At 37.5% G+C, this 23,529-nt stretch overlaps 1 protein-coding gene across 1 annotated transcript in view; it reads right to left on the bottom strand.

The window, feature by feature from the left end:
* ADAMTS20 (ADAM metallopeptidase with thrombospondin type 1 motif 20) overlaps positions 1-23,529 on the bottom strand; it is a 94,327-nt gene that overhangs the window by 48,745 nt on the left and 22,053 nt on the right. The window contains exons 4-16 of the mRNA XM_063133983.1: positions 17,011-17,270; positions 15,667-15,750; positions 14,769-14,893; positions 13,709-13,749; positions 13,332-13,437; positions 12,446-12,592; positions 11,626-11,767; positions 10,223-10,327; positions 5,903-6,048; positions 4,063-4,244; positions 3,674-3,810; positions 1,400-1,517; positions 665-760 (exon numbers count right to left, since the gene is read on the bottom strand). Of these exons, the coding sequence (XP_062990053.1) occupies positions 665-760; positions 1,400-1,517; positions 3,674-3,810; positions 4,063-4,244; positions 5,903-6,048; positions 10,223-10,327; positions 11,626-11,767; positions 12,446-12,592; positions 13,332-13,437; positions 13,709-13,749; positions 14,769-14,893; positions 15,667-15,750; positions 17,011-17,270 (1,689 nt within the window). The remainder of the gene's footprint in view (positions 1-664; positions 761-1,399; positions 1,518-3,673; positions 3,811-4,062; positions 4,245-5,902; positions 6,049-10,222; positions 10,328-11,625; positions 11,768-12,445; positions 12,593-13,331; positions 13,438-13,708; positions 13,750-14,768; positions 14,894-15,666; positions 15,751-17,010; positions 17,271-23,529) is intronic.

The following is a 23,529-nucleotide window of genomic DNA, read 5'->3' as shown; positions in this document are numbered from 1 at the left end:
GAAGTGGAAGTCTCTCCAGGAATCTCACACTGGGTCCTATGCCAAGATAGTGACTGTGACAACGACATTTTTGGCTGACATCATTTTCTCTGCTCATTGTTTTCCACAGGGGCTATTGCATTAGCGCAAGGGTAACCCATTGACTTGGCTTGCACATCACAGTAGCAATTCCTGGGTTGTTTAACCTACATTTTGCTGTCGGGTTAACTTTCTGTAGTTTAAACCATAAACAACACAGAGTTTCCAGGTTCACACATCATGAAACAGGGTTGCTAATTAAAAGGAGAAATGATTCATGTGCAATCATTCTGGTCATCTCCGCAATTCTTCAGTTAAACAACCCAGGAATTGTTGCCGTAATGTGCAAACCAGGTCAATATTAATCTAGCAGGAGATAGTCAGGCACTGATGATCATGTGCTTTTGATTATTATTAAAAATGTACTTTCTTTTCCTAACCATGAACTTGTCTAAATGTTGTTGTGCTTTTATAACGATGTATTGTTTTTATAATTTGTGGTATATAAATATTTTAAAATAAATAAAGTAAAAATAAATAGTGATATTGTGCAAATCTGTATCTTACCTAAGGCATTTTAGAGTTCCTGAATTTGGTACTTCTCACAGAAAAAAACAGCCTACAGTTAATCATCAGAAATGCTTACCAAGATAGTTGTCATCTTCTGGCTTCCCTGAATAGCTGTGCTGATGCATGTCCAGGTTTGTTGCTCCCTTAGGAATTTTTACTACAATATTATAGCCTGGAATACATAGATTAATTCTATGAAATATTGTTAGTGATAAATCTGAAAAATTAATTCAGCCTTTTCTGTTTTGTGTCCTCTGCAAGAATAAAAAAAGCTGCCACTAGATAACCACATTCAAGGAGGAATAAAGAAAAACTGTATTCACCATACATAACAGTTAACTGGTTGGATCCAGACTTGTGCTCAGCAGTTATAGTGGCACTGGAGGAAGGGGCCAAGCCGCGATTTCCCCCCTTTCCCTTTGAGGCTCCCAATACCTCTTCCCCTTCTCCATGGTGGTGCCGACTTTGTGGAATGTTCTCCCCCTTGATAAACTGTGTCATTTTTTAGGCATCAGTTAGAGACTTAACTTTTCATCCAGGCTTACTTCCCAGTTTGTTGATTATTAGTTCTCTGATTTTAAATGTTTTGCTTAAGAGCAGTATTTTCATTTTAAAAAAAATGTTTTAACTAAGACATTTTGTCTTCTCTAATTTAAATATTTTACCTTTGGACATTGTGGATTTAAAACTTTTATGCTGTAAACGTCTAAAGTGGTTAATAAATCAATTAATGAATAAATAAACTGGAATACAGAAAGGATATAGATACAGATATAGATTGATAGAGGTGGTTATATAAGAACAGACGTACCATAATGAGCACTGTTGAAGGTACCGGCAAGAGTCCTACATGAAGAATTATCACCACCACAGATACCACATTTATCTCTTTTTGCCTTGGAGTTTAAGACATTATCACAGCCTGCTTGCTTGAAGAAACATGTTAAAATGCTTTTACAATCATACAACAGAACTCAAATAAGTTACACGTAATTCAAAATTTTCATTTTAACCTTATAAAATACATTTGATTCACGTATCAAATTTTACAATTAATAATTCATTTAGAGTGCAATTGTATGCATATTTATACAGAAAAAAGTCCTATAACTCCCAGCATTCCCCAGCCCACATGCTGGGAGTTATAGGATGTTTTTCTTTATAAGCATGCATACGACTGCACCCTTAGTATTTTAATAAAGACTTAAATTCCTTGTCTATAAAAGTAGATTTCCAAACTAGTGAACATGCCAAAAATCAAGCTCATACCAAAGTGTGTTGGCTAATAGTAAGACTAACTAACTAAGTAAGACCATCTAAGAAAGTTTGATGGCATCTTCCTAACAAGTGAACAAATTGAACTATTGTTAACATATTATGAAATACATGTTGGTGAATTAAATTGTACAGGTTGTTATGCAAAATTTTACAATCAACTTTTCTTATCTACAAAAATTACTGAACACAATTCCAAATTGTGTAACTTCCAATAAATCCATTTTTTTTATAAATACAGGGATGTAAGCTTTACCAATTACATTTTTTGCTATGGTTTTCCTTCTTAATTTATAATTTTGTATCCATTATACACTCCTGTATAATGGATATAAAATGTTATGATAACTTTTTAAAACTTTGCTTCTGAGTATGCTATATCCATATCCTAAACACATGTGTTTATAAAGAAATCCTTGCATTTTCAACAGAACTTATTTCCAAGAATCTATTACTAATGGTACCATGGTTCTCAGCTCAGAAATACAACAAACAGGGAGCTATGGTGCTCACCTCAACTATGACACAAGTATTACAACCCACAATTCTTCTCCTCTAACCCCCCCAACTCTCGCATTACCCACACTTGCCCACACAAATGTTTATCTTCCTTCCTTCCCTCCCACCCCAATCTCCAGTTGCACTCCAGTTGTACAGCAAGCTCAAGAGAAAGGGGAAGGAGGCCTGTCTTCCACTGGTATCTGATGCCCTGTGTAGCAAAACACCAGGTCACAGGTAGCACCTGAGAAATGTAGTTTCCCCACAGTTTACTGTCATTGCAGAACCTCTTGAGAAAACTACTTTTTCCAGCAGTTGCTATGCAGGGCAGCTACACAGAAACATGGGAAGAGACCTTTCTCCTTTCTTGTCTCCCCGTGGCTTGCCCTTGCTGCTGCAATTGCCACATTGCCCCTGCAGCCACTAAGTGGGATGGAAGAAGAGAGATGGGCTTTGGGGCAAGGCTGAAAGAGATGGGTAGGGGACAAATCCAGGCCGGTTCCCAGATTTGGGGTGTAAGTAGCTAAGTTTATTTGCAAGACAACCTGACAGAACCTGAGACCTCACTTATCACTAATGTGTACATTGCATTAGATTCAGACACCTGTTAAGAACTGATTCACACAGAATTGGTGAAGCACTGTCCAATTGCCAAATCATAGTTAATAGGAGCAGGTGCGAGTTTGTACATTTCTCTCCCTTCTTCCTCCCTTCTCATGTGGGCATTCCATCTTCCCTTTCAATTTTGCGGGTAATTATAGTTAGTATTACATCTGCCCTGATATTTTTTACTAACCATACCAAAATTTGCAAGTCCACTTTGACCATGGCTTTAATTGTTCTGATACTAAGTTACTGAAAATCATGAAGCAAACATAATGCTAACCATAGGTGTCTCAAAATCTGGATGGAAGGGGAAATGGCTGTACAAGCAGAGAGCGTGGAGGTAGAGGATCCTATGGAATACTCCCAATCATCAATCCATGGTTTGGTGAAAAGTCAGAGTTACAGTTACACATTGCCATAGTGATAACACCCTGACATGGATCTTTCCTCCAACTTATGGCTATAGGTCACTTGGTAACTAATGACATGATGCCTTTATAGGACTTTATATTATTTATTATTTAAAATATTTCTAGGTCACCTTTCAGGGCAAGATCTCATTATACAAATGACATGGTCATTAGAATCCACTCCAAACTGAACTGAACCAGTGAATTCTACTGCTTCAGCCATGTGGATAAGATTAGATAGTTTTCAACAGGATTTGTTTTGTTGTATATAAAATCACCACTGTGACATGAATTACCCTGCACAAGCCTTGAACGCATATATCGTGAGTATCTGTTCCACATGGAGTGCCATCAACAACTCTGTCTTTCAACTGATAGTAGGACGTTGTGCCAGAAACACGGCAAAAAAGCTTGCAGCGATCCTTCATAGAAACTGTTGGGGCAAAAAAGCCAAGTATGTTTTTGTCACTTGTGAAGATTTATTTTTATTTATTTATTTATTTATTTTATTACATTTTTATACTGCCCAATAGCCGAAGCTCTCTGGGCGGTTCACAAAAATTAAAACCATGAAGAGCATAAAAACAACAAACAAATTTAAAACACAAATACAAAATACAATATAAAAAGCATTAATTTATGAAAATTAATGCTTAGTTAAGAAAGACGGTTTCTGATTACTTACTGCCACTATATTTTGGAAGCCAGCGTACAGTAGATGTTAGTCCATTGATGTTAAAATGTTTGCCATCAAACTCAGAGCACTGTTGCTCTCGAAAATCTTTTTTGCCTTTTGGACATGACTCAGTGTTACATGATCGAAACTTCATCCTGCGACCCACACAGTATTTTCCTCCATGTTTTGGCCTAATGAAAATTGCATTTCAGGCATGTTAAGGACAGACACTCAGACATAAATCTTCTGAAGTAAGCATACTGCTATAATTTAAATGAAACTCTTCCATCAGGACACAATGAACATTATTTTTAGACCTAATCTACTCTGATGTTGTTTTCATTTATTTTTAAACATTTTTATTTCATCTTTCAATTAAAAAGTTCCAGGGCGGTTTACAGGAGGTCATAAATCACAATGAAAACAACAGTACTCAAAAAATAACAGTCAGTGGGAAACCATTTAAACCATTACAAAGTGAAAGGAAAATAAGTATGAAATGACATGATTGCACAACCAGGCAATTTCAAAACCATTGTTGCGTTATTCTAAGCCTACACCATATGCACTTCAGAAAGGGCGGATTTATACAAACCCACAATTTATTACAATCTATACAATAAAGATTAGTGTATGTTTCATTTATGTTTAAGTCATACAATATCATAATTCCATGTTTAAAATTCAAGCAACCCATTGAAATTATATTCCAAGTATGGTTCAACCAACTATGCTTTTCTTGATGAAATGGCTTCCAAAATATGGCAATATGTTTTTAACAGTTCAGAAGCAAATAACCATGCCTGTCTGGATCTGACTAAGGGACAAAACAGACTTAAAATTATTTAAAATAAGTGTGTACCAGTTACTTCTTTTTATTTTTATTTTTACTCTATAGCATGCACAGGGGTCCAATGCTGTTCTCAGAAGCCCTGTACCACCCACGATATGGTTCAGTTCTAGATGAGGCCCACACACACATACTCTTGAGTAAAAATTAAAAAGGTGTAGCTGAAAGACAAGGATTTAAAGTAATGTCTGGTTTTTTGGGTCCTAAGTAGAATTGCAAAATAGCATTCTACATCAATAGGGCTTGCTGTGTGACCACAGATTTTGCATTTAAAAAAACCTGAAAAGAACTTTGCAATCAACCACTCATATATTCACCTGAAGCAAGTAGCAAGTCCTTCCAGGTGAGTATGTGATTACAATCGCTCATATAATGAAATGATAAATGTTCTGTAGTTATTTGTACTTCTGTGGGAAATCATTGCTAATTTATTGTAGCTTTCAAATAAGATGTTAGCCAAAATCTAAGGTGTCCAGGCCTGAAAGTGCTGGTATTAACATTCAAAGATGTAAACAGCTTGAAGCAGGTTATCTGAAGGACTGTCTCAGCCCAGACTCTAAGATCATCTTCAGGGTTCTACCCCCAGGAGCCCCTGCCAAACAAAGTGAGACAGGTGGCTACCAGGAAGAGGGCTTTTTCTGCTGTGGCACCCTAGCTGTGAAATGAGCTCCCTAGAGAAGTTCGCCTGGCACCTATGCTCTTTTCAAAGCCAGAGGAAGAACTTTTTTATTTTATTTCCCCAAGCATTTTAGCATTCCAGTCTGTTTTAAATCTGTAACTGTGTTTTAAATCTCTGCATTGCTGCTAGTTTTATTCTGGTATTTTTATACAGCAGTTTTAAGTTTTTATATTTTATAATACTTTTATGCTGTACTTCGTGGTTTTAATTTCGGTGAACCGCCCAGTGAACTTCCGCTATTGGGTGGTATAGAAATGTAATTAAATATATAAACAAATAAATCATTGCACATATATCTAAAAGAAAGAACAAACACATACTCAGGCCGATTACACAATCTGGTTGTACTTTTGATGCCGCCTCCACATGTTCTGGTACATGAACTGTAAGGTCCCCAGGATCCCCATTCTCCATCTATAGGAAGCTTTTCCATTTCTTTGTTGACACAAATCCCATGGCGGCAATGCTGTTTAGTTGACAAACATAACAAATCCAAATGTTAAAAACTATGTGCACAGAATCTGGTAACAAAAAATGGAAACACAAATTGATATCAAAGAAAATGAAATCTATTTACGGTTTGTCCTGGCTCCTCACGAGTGACCGTGATGAGCCAGGAGCTGCGCATGGGGCAGAGAGCTGCTCAGGAGCTCTGTGCCCATCGGGGGTGGGGTGGGGGCAGCGTGGAAAATTATTATTTTAAAAAAACACATGATTTGTGCACGAGCGCGCCGTCTCCTTTAAAAGAAAAAAATGGCGGCCGCGATGTCGTGAAATTGCCTCCCTCCGATCCCTCATCTAGCTGAGGCCTGAGTGACATCAGAAAAGGCTAACAACTAGCTGAAGGACAAACAGTGATAATTATATTATGCAACCAGATTCTGATTCCAATGAGACCAGAAAGCAGGAGCTAACAAGATATTCAGTGATTTAAGGAATAGTTTTGATTTCTATAGCCATATATAATGGCCATTCACCAGCGAATATGAACTGAGAAAATTCTATTCCATTATGAAAATATGTGTTCAGTTAATACCTCAGCCTGAAGAAGAAAAAGTCACCTCCTGACCCTTGCCAAAAGTACGTTTTCTTGGCCTGCCAAGACGAAACTCCTTTTTTCGAAAACTCATAAACGACTACATATTTACACCATATGTATTTTTTCTGTTTGCCTAATTTGCCAATAAAAATGTTCTTTAAATTAAAGTGTTTTTACAAGTTAATCTTCCTGCACATATTCTTCACAAGAAAGTTTAACTTTAAAATTATACCTAAATTTCTCTTGGCCACCATATTATTATTCCTTTCTTCTTGATTATGTATACAAAACGTCAAACAAATTATGGTTTTTGATGCACTCTAACCTTATGTATTTCAACAATGGCTTTTTCCAACTAGGCTGCTGAGAGACTGGAGCCCCAATAGTCATGATATTGTTTCCCAATAGGAGGAAGTTGAATTTCACATTCCCAATCTGGTACAGGAAGAGGTGGAAGAGGAAAACTACAGAGTGCCACTAAGTTGTCCATGCCAGATATATTGCAGTGGTTAGAATGTTGGACTGGGACTCTTGAGATTCAGGTTCTAGTCCCCATTCGGCCATGAAGCTCACTGGGTGACTTTCGGCCAGTCACTGACTAGATTTGGACAGCACACCACAGCTTGTTGTGGGTTATTTACTCCACAACGAGTTGCAGCATCCTTGGGCACCCAGTTGCATATGCAATCCCTGCTTGAATTGTCGTGTTGTGCGAATCCAGTGAGTGTGGTTTATGAGAGGGTTGTTTAACCATAAAACAGACCATGGTTATGCGGGTTATGCACCACGTTTGTACAACATGATAACTCCCAAGCAGGAGCTGTATATTCAGAATGGCAGCGGAACATGTCCCACAGCCTTATTATGAGTTAAATAACCCATGGTGCATGTCATGTACGAACAGCCCCACTGACTCTCTGCCTAACCTATGTAACAGGGTTGTTGTGAGGATAAAATGGAGAGGAGGAAGATAATGTATGTCACCTTGGGCTCCTTGGAAGAAAAGCAAGATATAAATGTAATAAATATATTTGCTCCCATTCTATTTTTGTAGACTAATCTAGCATTTTTGAGCAACTGTTAGAACACCCATCAGTATGTCCAAAAATGCACTGACCCAACTACTGACACACTGGGTTATTTTGATATAACGGCTCTGGAATGTGTGTTTATTTTTTTAATGTCGGTATAAATAAACAATCAGGTTTTTATAGCCAGAATTTGCTAACAAAGCAATTTAATAAATGGGAATTTAATATTCTGAGCTATTTATAATTTATCTTATCTAATAAAATACTTTATGGTACAATACCCAACAGCACACTATGTATCCAGTGAAATAAAAGGAGACAGAGGTTAGTTTTAGATTTGCTTTAAAAGAAGGTTCTGGAATGTCTAAAGTTATACATAGAAATATAGCACCTACATGACAATTACTTCCATAGAACTGGAATAAGCCCATGTTCACATCTGTGATTTAATAGCTTATTCAATAAAGATGTATCAGCTTTTATTGTTGTGCAGCGTTTCTATAGAAGAAACCAGATGAAGTCACATTAGAAAAATTATGCACCAGACCTACCCCAGATGTTCTTTCCATGCATTTCCTTTAACTACTAGTGATTGTGTTTCAGAGAGATGATTTCCCCCCTCCCATTATTTATTTATGTAACAAGATGTGTGTGCAAGGTTGGTAATATGTGGAAAGTATGAAAGCAAAGGGAAAAGAATAAGACTCCAAGCAAGAGAATACGTGAAGAGCTCTTTTCTTTAAACATCGTCACTGATAACTGAGGCTGGGTTAGTACTGCCTTTGCTATGGGTTTTACTGAAGCAAGTATACTTATTTGTTCAGTTTGTTCAGCGTGTTTCACAGTAAAATACTTTATGAAGTGTTGACTACTGTGCAAACAGACTTCCCCCAGTAAATTCAAGTCGTAAAATCTGCTGCTGTCACTTGTGCTAGCTGGGAGGAGAGGGCAATGGGATGCTTTGTCTCAGAGGCTAGGGGAATGTCAGAGGCTAGGGGAGGGCCAGAGAGGGGGCGATCCCTGACTTACTTCTGGGATCATCGCCCTGTGTCTACACGCAGCGTTCAACATCCCAGGAGGATGGAGGACGTTGCGCCCGCCATTTTGTTTATTTATTTTTATCGAAAAAGAGCGCAGGACCACTTTTTAAAATAAAAAATAGTCCCGCTCCCCCCACCCCACCCCCAATGGGTACAGAGCTCCTGAGGAGCTCAGTGCCCCGTACCCAGTTCCTGGCTCCTTGCAAAGAGCCGGGATGAAAACAGGATGCCCAGCCACACGTCCCACAGTTTTGGAATCATCCCAGGGCCACGGGAAAAGTCAGGATAGAAGGGTAGGGTGATATCCTGGGGAAAGGGAGGGATCATCCCTCCTTGCTCCTGCAATCCCCTGTGCGTCATGTGGATGCACAGGGATGATCCCGGGGCGATCCCCGGGATATTGCCCTGTCTAGCCATGCCCTAGGTCAGATGGAGCAGTGGCTCTAATGCAGCAATTGCCCCCTCCACCCTGCCATTTGCCCTAATGACTGGGAGAACGTACCTCTTTGTTCTTCCCATTCAGTTAAGCATACTAGTAGGATATGAGGGTGGGGGAAGGATAGTTATAGTCAACACTGTTTCTGAAGGGATGAAGCCATAAAAACATAAGAGGAGCCATGCCGGATCAGACCAAGTGTCCATTCAGTCCAGCATTCTGTTCATACAGTGGCCAACCAGCTGTTGAACAGGAACACACAAGCAAGCCACGGCTCAACAGCGCCCTCCTCCCACCCATGTTCCCCAGTACCTGGTGTATATAGGCTTACTGCCTCTGCTACTAGAGGTAGCATATGCTGGGGGACTCCAATTCCGCCACTTGGCCACTGCCCTTTGGAGTGCCTTAGGGTTCTATGTTGTCTCTCATGCTTTTTAACACCTACATGTAGCTCCTGGAAGAAAGCCACCTGGAGGTTTGTGCTAAAATGTCACCAGCAGGCAAATGACATGCAGCATATTAATATTATTTACCATTGTTTATATAGCACCATCGGTGTGCAAGGTGGAGTACAAGAAGACTGATCCCACTCTCCAAGTCACTTACAATCTAACATTACGACACAAGGAAAACAACAGGAGAAGGGAATGGAAGGAGGGGAGGTGTGGCAGGGGCGAAACAGCGGAAAATATGCATTTGTATCAGTTACAGAGGCTTAGGCTTGGTGACAGGCTCAGTTTCAGAAGTGCTATGAGAACTAGAAGACTAAGCCAAAGGCTCCACGAAAATGTGGGTTTTAAGGGTGGATTCAAAGGAGTAAGAGAAGTAGCATCACACAGGTGATCTGGGAAGCAGTTCCAATCATTAGGGCAGAAACTTTGGAGCAAGGAGGAAACCTTCAGATGACTGAGGGCAGTGGAGTTCTCTTTGGAGATCACTGGCAGGGATGTATTGGGATGTCAGAGTGGAGAGACTGGGGGTGCAGGGACTTGAAGCACCAAGGAGAAGGAGTTTATGCAGAATCCAGGAGCAGACAAGAAGCCAGGGAAGGGATTTAAGGAAGTTATAGTGTAGAATTGGAAGTAAGAGCTTACCATTCCATGGCCACATTCTGTTCCATCAGCAAGTGGCATGTGCTGAGTACGGCAACCTTTGTGAATACCTTCTGCACTTGTACACCATAAACGTTTGCATTGTTTCTACCAAACAAACAGGATTATTTTTGTTGCACAAGTAACATTAATTCATCATCAATATACAGAGGCAACATGCCACACCAAAGCATTTGTGAACATTAACTAATGTCAGCAAGGATACGTTAGGATCAAGTTTTACAAACTATTTTGTACTTAGTTATAGATAGGAGACTACAAAATTCTAGTATATTGCATTAAATATGAAAGATACACACATTTTACTCCAAGAGCAGTAAGAAAATGATTGGGCTCTTGCATGTATTTTAAAGGGGAAAGCCATATTTGAAACCATTCATTTCTGATGCTATCCACATGGATTTTGTACTTGGGTATCTGTTTCCTGAGTACAAAATATCTTGTGATAAGTTTTTTTATGGAATCTCTAAATAGTCATGTCTGAAGGTACTCAATTCACTTAATTAGCAAAATTACAGTAGAATGGTTTGAACTAGACAGGCAGTCTAGCCGTCTCCCTCTCTGCATTTTAGCTAGATGGGCGGAGTCTTCAGGGAGAGGGAGGGGAGATGGTTGGGGGAGGGGCTAGGAAAAAGTGTAAGCAAGCTGCCCTGGTCTCCTCCCCCTCCCACCCCCAGGAACGCCACCTTTATGCCATTTCCACACTCCATTTACCGAGTACTGAGCGGCAGGTGGCGTGGTTCCCTTTGCACCAGCTACGAGAGGGACGGAGGCTTCCTGGCTCCAAGGTTGGAGCCTTGTCTTCGAACTCAGAGCCAGGAGACTGAAAAATCCTATGTTCCCCCAGGTGCTGTCTAGGGGATACAGGATTGTTTCCTCATATATTCTGATGACTTTTAGATTAGTTTTTTGGCTTCAGAGATTTGTTATCCTTTTGTTGTCAAACACAATCTGAGCAAAAATTCGAAGCTTTCTTTCACACTTTACAGCAGTATGAATACCTCTAATTTGGTATGATTTTTTAATAGTTCATTTTATTTCTTTTACCTTCGTTTTACTCGGTTTATTTTATTTCCTTTGTTTTACTCAATAAAATTTTGTTAATATTTACTTCTGGCTCTTACATTGTGTGGGTTACTAATTACAGAATCTTGAGGCAAAAGTAGTAAGAAAAGGTAAGAACAATCCTGTTGCATGACATAGAAAAACTGGAGTTGTCTTATCAAAGATAGTAAGATCGACAATGGAAAAACAAGGAGCAAAGAAAGAAAAAATCACCTTCTAAAGATTTCGTGGTATCAGTACAATTCTGAATTGTTAATAAATGGTATCCGTCATGGACACAGGTTAATATTAAAAATGGGATTCTGTATTGAGCAACTTACCATGTAAGGACATACTTGTGACCCAGGACCAAACATAAGCTCACACTGCTTGTTGACATCATATAGGAAACCAGGCAACTGTGACTGAAAGTCATAGATTCTTCCGTTGGGTTTGTCCAGTAGGCATTCCCCATAACCAGTACTGAAACACATTTAAGCAGAATTCATTGAAGCACATTCAAGCAAAATTCTTCTTATAAGGTATCTTACTTTTGAACTGAACTCAGTTTGTGAACATATTTTGAGATTGGGAGGGGGCCATAGCTCGTATGCTCTGCATGTAGAAAACCATGGACTCAGTCCATGGCATCTCCAGTTAGGGCAGGAAAACTCCTGCCTGAAACCCTGGAGATCCACTGCCACTCAGTGTTGACAGTATTGCGCTAGATGGGCCCATCATCTGACCAGTTTCCTAGGTTCCTAGTAATTTGATGTTATTTCCTTAATACAAAGCTATCAGTGTAGCCAACTGTGGTTTTGTGAATCGATGGATAACACTTTATTTATTTATTGCACTTCTAAACCACCCAATAACCAATGTTTTCTAGGCGGGGTACAATATATTACAAACAATAAAACAATGAATAAAAACAACGCATAATAAAATCAAGATAAGACCATCAGCAAAGAATAAAAGCACTAGAGCACATAAAACCCATGTAAAACTAGCAGGAAAATAAAAGGAGTGCTATGATTTAAAAGCATGAAAAAGCATTTCTTTAAACTGTATACCCATCATTGCAGATATATATATATATATATATATATATATATATATATATATATATATAGGAAATTGGTAAACGTGAATCATACTTACTCTAGAAACTCAGTAATATATTTCTGACTGCATTTTGACCAAGTCCATGGATTTGAATGGTAGTTTAAAGTTGGGGCCATTACATGATATTGATGTTTCATTCCAACTTCCTTACATTTAAAACTATCATCATGAGGAACATTAAACCTAATACACAACACAAAAAAGCAAAAGAAATTCAGTAAGGATTCTTTTATATTTTAATAATATTAACAAAATTAAACTGATATAGTGCTTCAGTAATTACAAAGGCATTTGAATAATTTAAAGATATTTGGGGTCTTTTTGTCTTTTTTTGAAGAACTTCTCTATGGCATGTTATATAAAAGCAATATATAAAATGGAATTTGCATCTAAACAACTCTTTAGAATTGAGATGTTAGAACATTCGAGAATAACAGCTTACACAAACACTTTTTGGAAAAACAGTAAAAAGATGCTGGCACGTTCCAATTCTTGAATATTCTAGAAGACTCCCATTAAAATTAATACCAAACTATGCCCGTTCCCCATGCCATTATACTAACCTTGAGTAGCACAGTGGTAAAAAGACTGAGCTACGGTATTAACCAGGAAGCCCCTAATTTAAGCTACTTTGAGCATCACCCCCTCACTTAGGGCCAAACTAAATGTTCCTAAAATCTCAGCTATGCCTGATTAAAGGAAGATTCAGTTGTGTGATATGAATAGGGCTGCTATAAGGATTCAATGGGAGAATGCACTGTAAGCCTCTATATAAATGCTAACCATTAATATGGAATTACAGCACTTGCTTGTAAATGCATGCTGTAATTCCAATCAAGCAGAACTTTGCACTGCAAAAGCTACTGTGGCATCCCTATGTAAGGCAAGTGCAAGATTTGCTTGGTAGAAAAGACATACTTACACATGTCCAAGTTCATGTGCTATTGTAAATGCAGCACTCAATCCATTTTCCTCGCTGATAGAACAGCTGCGCAGTGGGTCACACATTGTACCCAATTCAGCTAAACCTAGAAAATTGAATTTGTTATCTAAACATGAAAGATGTCACACAGCAGTAGCACTGTCTTCACACACAAAAATACAGGCTTACAGCTCTTACCCAGACATTTATCATAATGAAACCATATGTTTATGACCAGGATTTTAGAACTAGACTTTTTATACAAGAAGATAAATAATGATTTATTTACATTTTAAGGTGTCCACTATACAATGGCAATGCAATTTTTGGTCTAATTTGTAGAAAATTTGCATCATTGTCTTTCTGCTTTAACTTACCTAAGGTATCACATTTTTCTCTAGCTCTGCAGATATCTTCCCTTAAAGAAACAAAGGTTTTCTATGAAAATGTTATTATTTCAAAACAAGAGAAAAAGGTAATTCAAAACACCTATAAATAATTTCCTGAAGTTGTTACAATCTGGATCCTTTCATCAATTTAAATCCACTCAAAGGAATTTCCAGGCTTTTAAAAAGCAAGTGGGACACAACTGCATGTCTTTACCCCATTTGCCTGTCCTCTATCTTCTGCAATGCAAAATCATGTATGCAGCTAAAGCAGCATCTTTGGATCAAGCTGCCCATCTATGATCCTAAACCTGCACTCCTAAAATTAATTTTCATTAAAACACACACAATGGCAGCTAATTCTAAGAGACACTGGCATGTGCTTCACACTGATACGTGGATACAAGTGTAATTCTAGTTGGCCTTCAACTATAGTTAAGAGATCAGAAACAGGTCATGGAATCATGCATTCCTGTTGCATATTCCCCTGTTCTTCTTAACTTTATTACCCAATTTGCAGGTCATGACAGCTATTCCTGGGTTGTTTAACCCATAAACAACTGAGAATTTCCAGGTTTACACATCACAAAACAAACCTAGAAAAGGGCATTTCAGGGTTGTTAATTAAAAGCAAAAATGATGAGTTGACGGCTCGTGCAATCCACTCTTCCCTGCAGTTCCTGGGTCAAAGAACCCAGGAATTGACTCTGTGATATGCAAACCCTCTCTATGCTAACCTTGGTTAATACAAAGGTTGTGATAAAGGGTTTGATCTTTCAACATCTGCTGAAGACCCAGTTTTTCATGCAGGCCTTCCCTGAGGGTTGACCCAGTCAGTATGGTTATAGTCCACCAATAATTATTTTATCATGCTTTTATTATTATATTTCAAGTTTTTATCATTTCTATTAACAACTTTGATAGTTCACTGGAAAGCAGTATATAAATCTATTAAATAAATAAAAATATAATAAATGGTATTTCTATGTAGTAATTTTATGGGATAGGAATAGTAAAGAAAAATGATGTTGAGTTATTTTCGATACTGTACCTAGTGATAAGAACTGCAGTATCATGATGAGAAGGATGAGTATCATCCAGAATGTTTTGTGTTTGTTGCCATAAACAGAAATTACGAAGAGTGGTAGCTGCATTAAAACTGATAGCTGGTCCTTCCTATACATAAGTTACCAAGACAAAATAAACACTGTAATAGTGCAAAACCTGTTTAGCAAAGTGTATCACAATGGTACATATATTTATGTACCAGAAATTCTAAACAAGTAGATGGCCACTAAAACTCGTTGACAAGGTTCGGGCTGAACCTGGTCACCATAAAAAATATTCATTGATAATAATTTTAAAAAAGCCATTTTAAACATTATGAATAGCTACATCCAATTCTAAACATTAATACCATATCAATCACTTTAAAATATCCCTTCCATGAACAGAAGATGACTACCTCCAGGGGAAGGGCTCCTTCTGTTGTAGGAAGGGAATCTTTGGATCCAATCCTTAGCTTCAGGGAGAGTAATCTTAAACTCTAATTCAGCACTGCATGTCCTGCAAAGCTTAAATGAAAGCAACTGTCCAGGAGCAGTATTCAATGGGGCTGCAGCAGTTATGCAATTGACGTAGCATTAGCGTAATCAAGCTTTAGGGCAATACCAATAGCATAAGCTGACACGATAGGTTTCGCTGGAAAACATGTTGCACCAGCTTATGCTATTAGCACTGTGCTAGAGCTCGCTTACATGTCATATATATAGCTGCTGCTTCATTTTTGTCTCCCCCCCTTTCTTTTTTAAGTGAAGGTTCATGAGCCTTAAGAAGTTAAATGAAAACTATTTTCTTAGACTTTTAAAGTATTAACATGCGAAAAACCAATTTATAATTTAATATTGCAAAAAGTTATTCTGAGTCATAAAATGTATATATTTTCTTACCTGTTCATTGTGAACTACAATTAATTTTACAATCATTATATTTATTTGATTTCCTATACTTGAGTCTTTGTAGATTGCTGCAACCTAAGTAAATAAAATCCTAAATGTTAATATGCTGCTATATTTATTTATTTATTTATTAAATTTATATACCGCCCCATAGCTGAAGCTCTCTGGACGGTTTACAAAAGTTTAAAACAGTGAACATTAAAAAGTATACAAAATTTAAAACCATCAAAAATATAAAAACAATAGTATAAAACAACATTGTTCTTATGATGATGATGAATCGTAAAAATGTATACTTCTTTTTCACTAAATTGCAAATGTCTAGTGCTATATTGAAAAGCACAAGATGGATTAATAATATCCCAATAACTATTGCTTCCTAGCAATTAAAAGTAAGCGGAAATATTTAATTACATTAATGTGAGCCACTGGAGTTAGGTGTTCAATGTACAACTGGTTTGCAGAAGCAAATCTAGCCCAACATGTATTCATACAATTATTTCTACGTATCCATGGATTGGATCAATATTCTCTTGACAGCATTTTTAGACCTAGAAAACAGAGTTGCTATGAACACAAATTTGTTACTGGACAAACCATCCCCCCAAAATGTGTCAGAATACAATAAGCAGCCTGGGCTCATGCCAGATTATTGCACTAGCCCTATGGAATGTTTGACTTTCCCATTCCCCTTGAACTACTAATCCCCATGCCATAAAAATTTCCTGTAATTGCAAACTGGGTGGCCCTATGCAAATGATTTTGGATGCAAAGTGAGGCCACCCACAAACAAAACACACGTTCTACCAAGGTGTATAGAAGTATATTTATTTCTTCACAGATCCTTCAAAAGGAGATCAAATTCACCACCAAATGGGAAGAACGTTAATGTGATGGAACTGTGGTAGAATGAAGACAGAGCCAGGGTGCAAAGCTCTCACTCTGCTCTGTAGAAGCCCGCATCCCATGTCCAGCTGACCCTCTCTCTTTCCTCCTGGGTCAGAGAAAGAGCAGGAAATCGTCTCCACAGGATCAGGGATACATTGCTACATTTTGTTGAAAATCCCACTTGTCATGAGTACGGAAGGGTGTCATTTTGGGATGGTGGGGGTCTAAAGGCCCTTGGACTCAGGGAAGTAATTCTTTGGAGCCTGGTCTTAATTTCGGAGGCTGCAGTCTGCATGGTAAAAACATTGCTTAAAACAATGGCAGGCTCCCAGTAACAGTTCTTTGGGCTATATACTGACTCCTTCAGAGTGGCAAGGATCTTGAATTAATTCTCCTGAAACTGAAGTATATATTGGAATGCATATATTGGAATACAGGTTTACTTACTATTGACATTAGTGTCAATATATAATGCTGCAAGTTCCGTCCATGGTGCTGAACCATTCTGGCATCAGCTGTAACCATCACCTCTACATATCTTGGATAGGAAAGGAAACGTTTTCTCCGGGAATGTGGATTGTTTCTATCATTCTCTACAGACAGATTTTTAGAAACATATTCTAAAGCTGTGTTCTCTTGAAGAACATTTATATCGTTCATTAAGCTGCTCTCATACGGAAATAGTGAAGTGCTTTTTTTTGGCTCCTCTGCAAAATAAAATGAAAAGTTAACGTTGCATATACAATTTACAAGACACCCTAAGCCTAAACTTATTTCTGCAGTCCCTCTCATAGTTTAAAGGACATGGAAGAAGTGAGAAATATGGCTTGAAGCATGTACTTAAGGTTAGGAGCATATGAAGCTGCCTTATATCGAGTCAGACCATTGGTCCATCTTGCCCAGCTTTCAGATGTCACTTTAAGCCATGAAGGGTTAATAAACTATCCACAGTAGCTTCTTTTGAGAAAAAGCTACTGTTATCCAGCACACAATCAGACAAATAAGCTACTATGTGTAGCTTATGAAGTTACTGTGTATAATGTGAGTCATCCTCCTGCCCCATGTCCTGTCCCAGCGGTGGCACTGTTTCACCCATTGACAACATTGCAGCAGCCTGTTCTTTTTTTATTATTATTATTAAATTTTTATTCATTTTCAACACTATATAAACATAGATAAACATTACCAAAATATAACTGAAACAAAACACAATAAGAAAAAAAAACATCAAATATCTGCTGCATACATATTGAATGATTGTTGAGTACAAATATCAAAAACTATTACATATACCTTATCATACTACAACATCTTCGTTCTTAACATAAAAGTGCACCCCCCACCTCGGGATCATTCTTGAGTCCAAAATCTAATCGTTTCTTCTGCTGGTGGTTTCCCACTTCCCTTAGTAAACACAAACACTAGGAACTGTTTCCAAATTCCTTCGAACTCATTTATTTTAGTTACGCCTTTTCTCCACTTAATATTACATGTCAGTTTATCATTAATGGCTATATCCCATACTTCTTTGTACCATTCCTCAATAGAATATTCCCCTTGGACCTTCCAGTTCCTAGCTACCATCAGTCGTGCTGCAACCAACAAATTCGATATCAGCTCTATAGTTCCTTTTCCACACTTTATATCTTCAAATAGTGACAGCAATGCTATTTTTGGTGTTTGTTCTATTTTCATTCCCACTATTTCTTCAATTTCTGAGAACACCATCTTCCATAATCTTTGTACATATTTGCATTGCCACCACATATGTAAATACGTTCCTTTTTCCCCACAACCTCTCCAACAATTTGCTGAATGTTGATCACTTATCTTATTCAATCTAACCGGGGTTAGGTACCACCTCCATAGGATTTTAAAATAATTCTCCTTTATTCTTACTGATAAACTTCTCAACACTCTTTGTTTCCATAGTCCCTCCCAGCTCTGTCGCCCTATTTGTATCTTCAAATCTGATTCCCAAACCATTTTCTCTGTATTCTCTCTAAACTCCCTCTCTAACAATATTTTATATATTTCACTCATTAATCCTTTTGAAACTATACTCCCTCCTTTCCCTTCCTCCTTACTTACTACTAATTCTTCAAACCTCGTCATCTTTCTGCACATTCTATTATCTTTAATCCACTTTTTATTCCATTGCTCTAATTGACCATATTCTAACCAAGATAGCTTCTTCTCCTTTAACAAATTTTCCATATCCTCTCTTGTTTTAATATCTCTTACCCAATCCTTTAATCTTATTTTATTTTTCTCTTTTAATATTTTACATAATCTACCCTTTAGATCCTCTGGGAAATTCTTTAACATTATTATCGGTGCTAAGGGAGAGTTGCTCGGAAGCAGCTTCCCTTTAAATTTACTCCAAATTTCCCATTGAGTCCTCAGGAGTGGATTATCTATACTTCCAACCCACTTTCTTCCTCCGTCTTTAAAAAAAACATTCTCCAAATTCATCTCTACCTTATTTATGGTTTTTTCTTCCATCCAATATAAATCTCCTACTCCCATAATTGCTTCTACAACATGTCTTAATCTATTTGCTACGTAGTATAATTTTATGTTTGGAAGACCCATTCCCCCCTTTTTTTGGCTTAGGTACCAATTATTTTTATTCACTCTTGCTCTCTTTTCTCCATTACAATATTTATTAATAATATTTTGCCAACTTTTTATCTCGGTTTCTGATATTTTTATAGGTAACATTCTAAATACAAAATTAATTTTAGCTAATATCTTCATTTTTATTAAGGCTATTCTTCCGAACCAAGATAAATTTAATCTTTTATATTTCTCCAATTTCTCTAATACCTCTTTCTTTAACCTCGTTAAATTTTCTTTTTCAAGATTCTCTAAATTTTTTGTAATTTTAATTCCCAAATATTTAATCTCATTCTTAACTTTCAATTCCATTCCCTTAAATTCCCAATCCTTTTCTTCCTTCTTGGTATAGTTAAACAACATCATCTCTGATTTAGACCAATTTATTTTTAACCCTGTAATTTCCTCAAATTCCCTCAACTGATATTTAATTCTTTCTAATTTTCTTAATGGATTCTTAATGGTCAATAAAGTGTCATCCGCAAACATGTTTAACTTTATTTCCCTTACCTCTCCAATTCCTTCTAACTCTTCATCCTCCCTTAGTGCCTTCGCCAAAACTTCCATAACCATTACAAACAGGACCGGCGAGAGCGGACATCCTTGTCTTGTTCCTCTGGCTAGTCGTATCTTTTCAGTAAGTCCGTCATTTACCACCACTACCGCCGTATTTTGGGAATATAGCTGTTCTATTACATTTTTAAATTTATTTCCAAATCCCAATTTATCTATAATACTCTTTAGTGCCTGCCAGCTCACACAATCAAAAGCTTTAAAAATATCTAATGCCATAATACCTGCCTTAATATTTGCTTTTTTTATTACATTTATTACATTTAAAACTCTACCCACTAAATTATGCATATGCCTTCCTACCACAAACCCACATTGATCTGCTCCTATATATTCTGCCAAAAATTTATTTAGCCGTTTGGCCATAATAGATGTAAAAATTTTAGCATCCTGATTTATTAAAGAAATAGGTCTATAAGAATCGGGATTAGTCAAATCTTTATCTGGTTTTGGGATCAGAATTATCACTGAATGTTCCCATGATTCAGGTATCTTCTCTCCTGATAATATCCTATTATAAAGTTCCATTAATTTTGGAACTAAACAGTCTTTGAAGACCTTATAATATTCTGGACCCAAACCATCTGCTCCCGGTGATTTACCAACTTTTAACTTATCAATAACCTCTTCAACTTCTCTTTGAGTTATTACTGACTCCATTAACTCCTTATATTCTAATTTTATTCCCTTCTTTATAAACCTTCCAATATACTCCTCCACCTTTTCTTGTTGAATTTCTTTACCCTTATACAATTCCTGATAGAATTCCTGAAAAATTTTTATTTTAGCTTTCATTGCATGACAATAATTCCCTCGGCTATCTTTCAACGTTTCTATCCCATTCCTCCCTTTTTCTTTTTGTGTGAGCTTGGCAAGCAACCTCGAGTTCTTATCACTGTTTTCAAAATATTCCCTTTTCATATACATTAAATTCTTTTGAATCTCTTCTATATTTAAATTTTCTAATTGTTTCTTCTTAGCTTGTATTTCCACTAATTTATATTTATCTTTAACTCGCCAATATTTTTCCTCCAAGTTTTTAATTTCTATCTCTAACTTTTCCTGTTCTGCACGTTGTTGTCTTTTTAAACTACATGTTTCTCTAATACAGATTCCTCTTGCTACAGCCTTCATGGTGTCCCAAATGACTGACCCAGCTGTTCCTCCTTTTTCATTAATTTCCCATGACTCCGACAGTTCCTTCCGAATTTTATCTACTATTTTATTATATTTCAATATCTTTGTATTCAGCTTCCATCTATATGCCTCTTTATAATCTTTCTTAACTGTAAATTCTAGACTTAACAAGGCATGATCAGTTACTTTTATTACCCCCATTTCCATTTTACAAATCCTCGTTGCAAAATCTTTTGAAACAAATATATAATCTATCCTGGAGTATGTATGATGAACTGGGGAAAAGTATGAAAATCCAGGCCTATTCCCGTTAAGTAAACGCCACGAATCTAAATACTCATTTTCTTTTACTAATTTATTCAATATAGTCATATTGTTCCTCTTTTCAGCATTAGTGGGATTTGACCTGTCCCGTTTATTATCCATAACCATATTAAAATCCCCAGCTAATATAGCATACCCCTCCTTAAATTCTTCTATTTCTTTAAACAACTTTATAAAAAACTCTCTATGCCTCTCATTTGGGGCATAAACATTAATCAAAGTATAGACCTTTCCCTCAATTTTACCTTTTAACATAAGATATCTGCCCTTATCATCCTTTTTTACTTCTTCTAATATAAACCCACTTTTTTTTGAAATCAAAGTGGCCACTCCATTTTTTTTCGATGTCCCTAATGACTTTTCATAATAGGCTAACCACTTTAATTTTATCATATTCGAATTCTCGGAGCCTTGGTGTGTCTCTTGGACCATTATAATATCTGATCCCTCTTTATTAAGCATTTGTTCTATTCTCTTCCTTTTCACGACTGCCCCCAAACCTTTAACATTGAGTGTTGATACCTTTATCTTTTTATCCATAATCACCCTTTTGAAATCTCTTCCGATCCCTTGTGCTCAGCAATTCAAACTTGCTTACATAAAAAAACAAACTCCATACATAAAACCCCCACCCTCCTACCCCAATCCCTCCTCTCCTACCTTCCCCCCCTCCCCACCCCCCCACTCTAATCCCCCCCCATATCCCCGTGAGTCTAGTACTCCAGCCATCTACTTTAAAGGGGGGGGAGGCAGTGCTGCGCCTGGCCAGCAGGTTTCTATATTAGCATTTCTATTTGCAATTATCTCCAAACATAATTAACAATTCTCTTACTCTCCAGATGTCCCAGCCTCATTCCCTCCCCCACCCACTCCAGCCCCATTTGCTTCCCCATCCAGATCCAGCCTCTTCAGCAATTCTTTACCTTGATCCAATGAGGTTACTCTGTGTTCCCTCCTCCCATATGTAAATCTTAAGAAAACCGGGTAACCCCATGCGTATGGAATTTTGTTCTGCATTAACATTCCAGTTATTGGTTTAATACTCCGTCTCCAATTTAATGTATGTTGAGAAAGATCATTATAAATTTGCACTGCTTTGCCTTTATATTGTAACTGGGTCAAAGATCTCAATTCTTTCATGATTTGCTCTTTTTTATAATAGTTACCAAATTTCACCAAAATATCTCTAGTCCCTTTGTAGTTTTGCCCCCCCACGCGGTGGACTCGGTCCAGATCCGATCCATCTATTGGTATGTCAGGCATCAGCTCTTTGAACCAGTTCAGAATGATTTCTCTAAGATCTTCTCCTTGTATCTGCTTCAGCTGCTTTATTCGAATCGAAGATCTACGAGATTGGTCTTCCAAGGCGATCAGACGTGATTCCCATTCCTTAAATTGAATATTTGTTGATTTTTCAAAGGCCTCTTGCTTCTTCTGGTCCAATTCCGCTTTTGCCTCTATCTCTTTGATCTTATCCGAGTTTTCTGCGGTCTTATCCGAAAGAACACGCATTTGTTGTCTAAATTCATTCATTTGCAGATCCATTTTTTTAAAAATGATGATATTATTCTCTACAATAACTGCCTTAATTTCTGCTAGGGAGAGAAAGTTGCTGTCCATTGCTTTTCCCCCTTCAGCCATATTCTTTTCTTTATTTGGTACTGTATCCAAAGAAACTGGGTCTATAACTTCGTCTTCCTGGTCTGTTCCAGGGGCTGTATCTTCCAGGTGGGAGAGGTGGGTTAAATTATGATTTGAAGGTTTCTTTTTTTGTATATTCAACTTTTCCCACTTCTTAATCTTTTTTTTAATGTTGGACATAGGACCCTTCTGAGTAGGGCATAAATCCTAGAGCCCCCACTTCCTTAGCAACTTTTACTGGCTTCTCTTCTATGTGCCAAACACACCACCTTCTTCCCGAGGGGGAGGAAATATATTCAGTTCACAACAGCATTCACTAGAGGGGATCAGATCCAATCATTCACAGTTTCTCAAAATCCCACATCTCCCTCACAGAATGCTGTTTCTTCCCCTTCACCCCCCCCCTTCTCGGCACACCGCAAACAGCTTCCACTTTCCACTTTACAAAGATTACAGCAAACAACTTCAAAGCCAGTATTTCAATCTTTCCAACTTAAGATAAAGGATGAGAAGTGAGGATCGCTGTAAATCAGATCAACGTCTAACAAGCATAAGTTCTTTCTTTTCAAACTGCGACATCAATCATGTTACTTTCGGTTTCGCCTCTGCAGTTTATAAAGACATTCCGTCAAGCTCACCTCATCCCATCGGCTCTTCTCAACACTTTCCAGC

This window comes from Elgaria multicarinata, chromosome 9 (assembly GCF_023053635.1).
Source record: "Elgaria multicarinata webbii isolate HBS135686 ecotype San Diego chromosome 9, rElgMul1.1.pri, whole genome shotgun sequence".
NCBI lineage: Eukaryota > Metazoa > Chordata > Lepidosauria > Squamata > Anguidae > Elgaria > Elgaria multicarinata.
The sequence above is the reverse complement of the archived record's forward strand: the minus strand, read 5'-3'. Positions and strand labels throughout refer to the sequence as shown.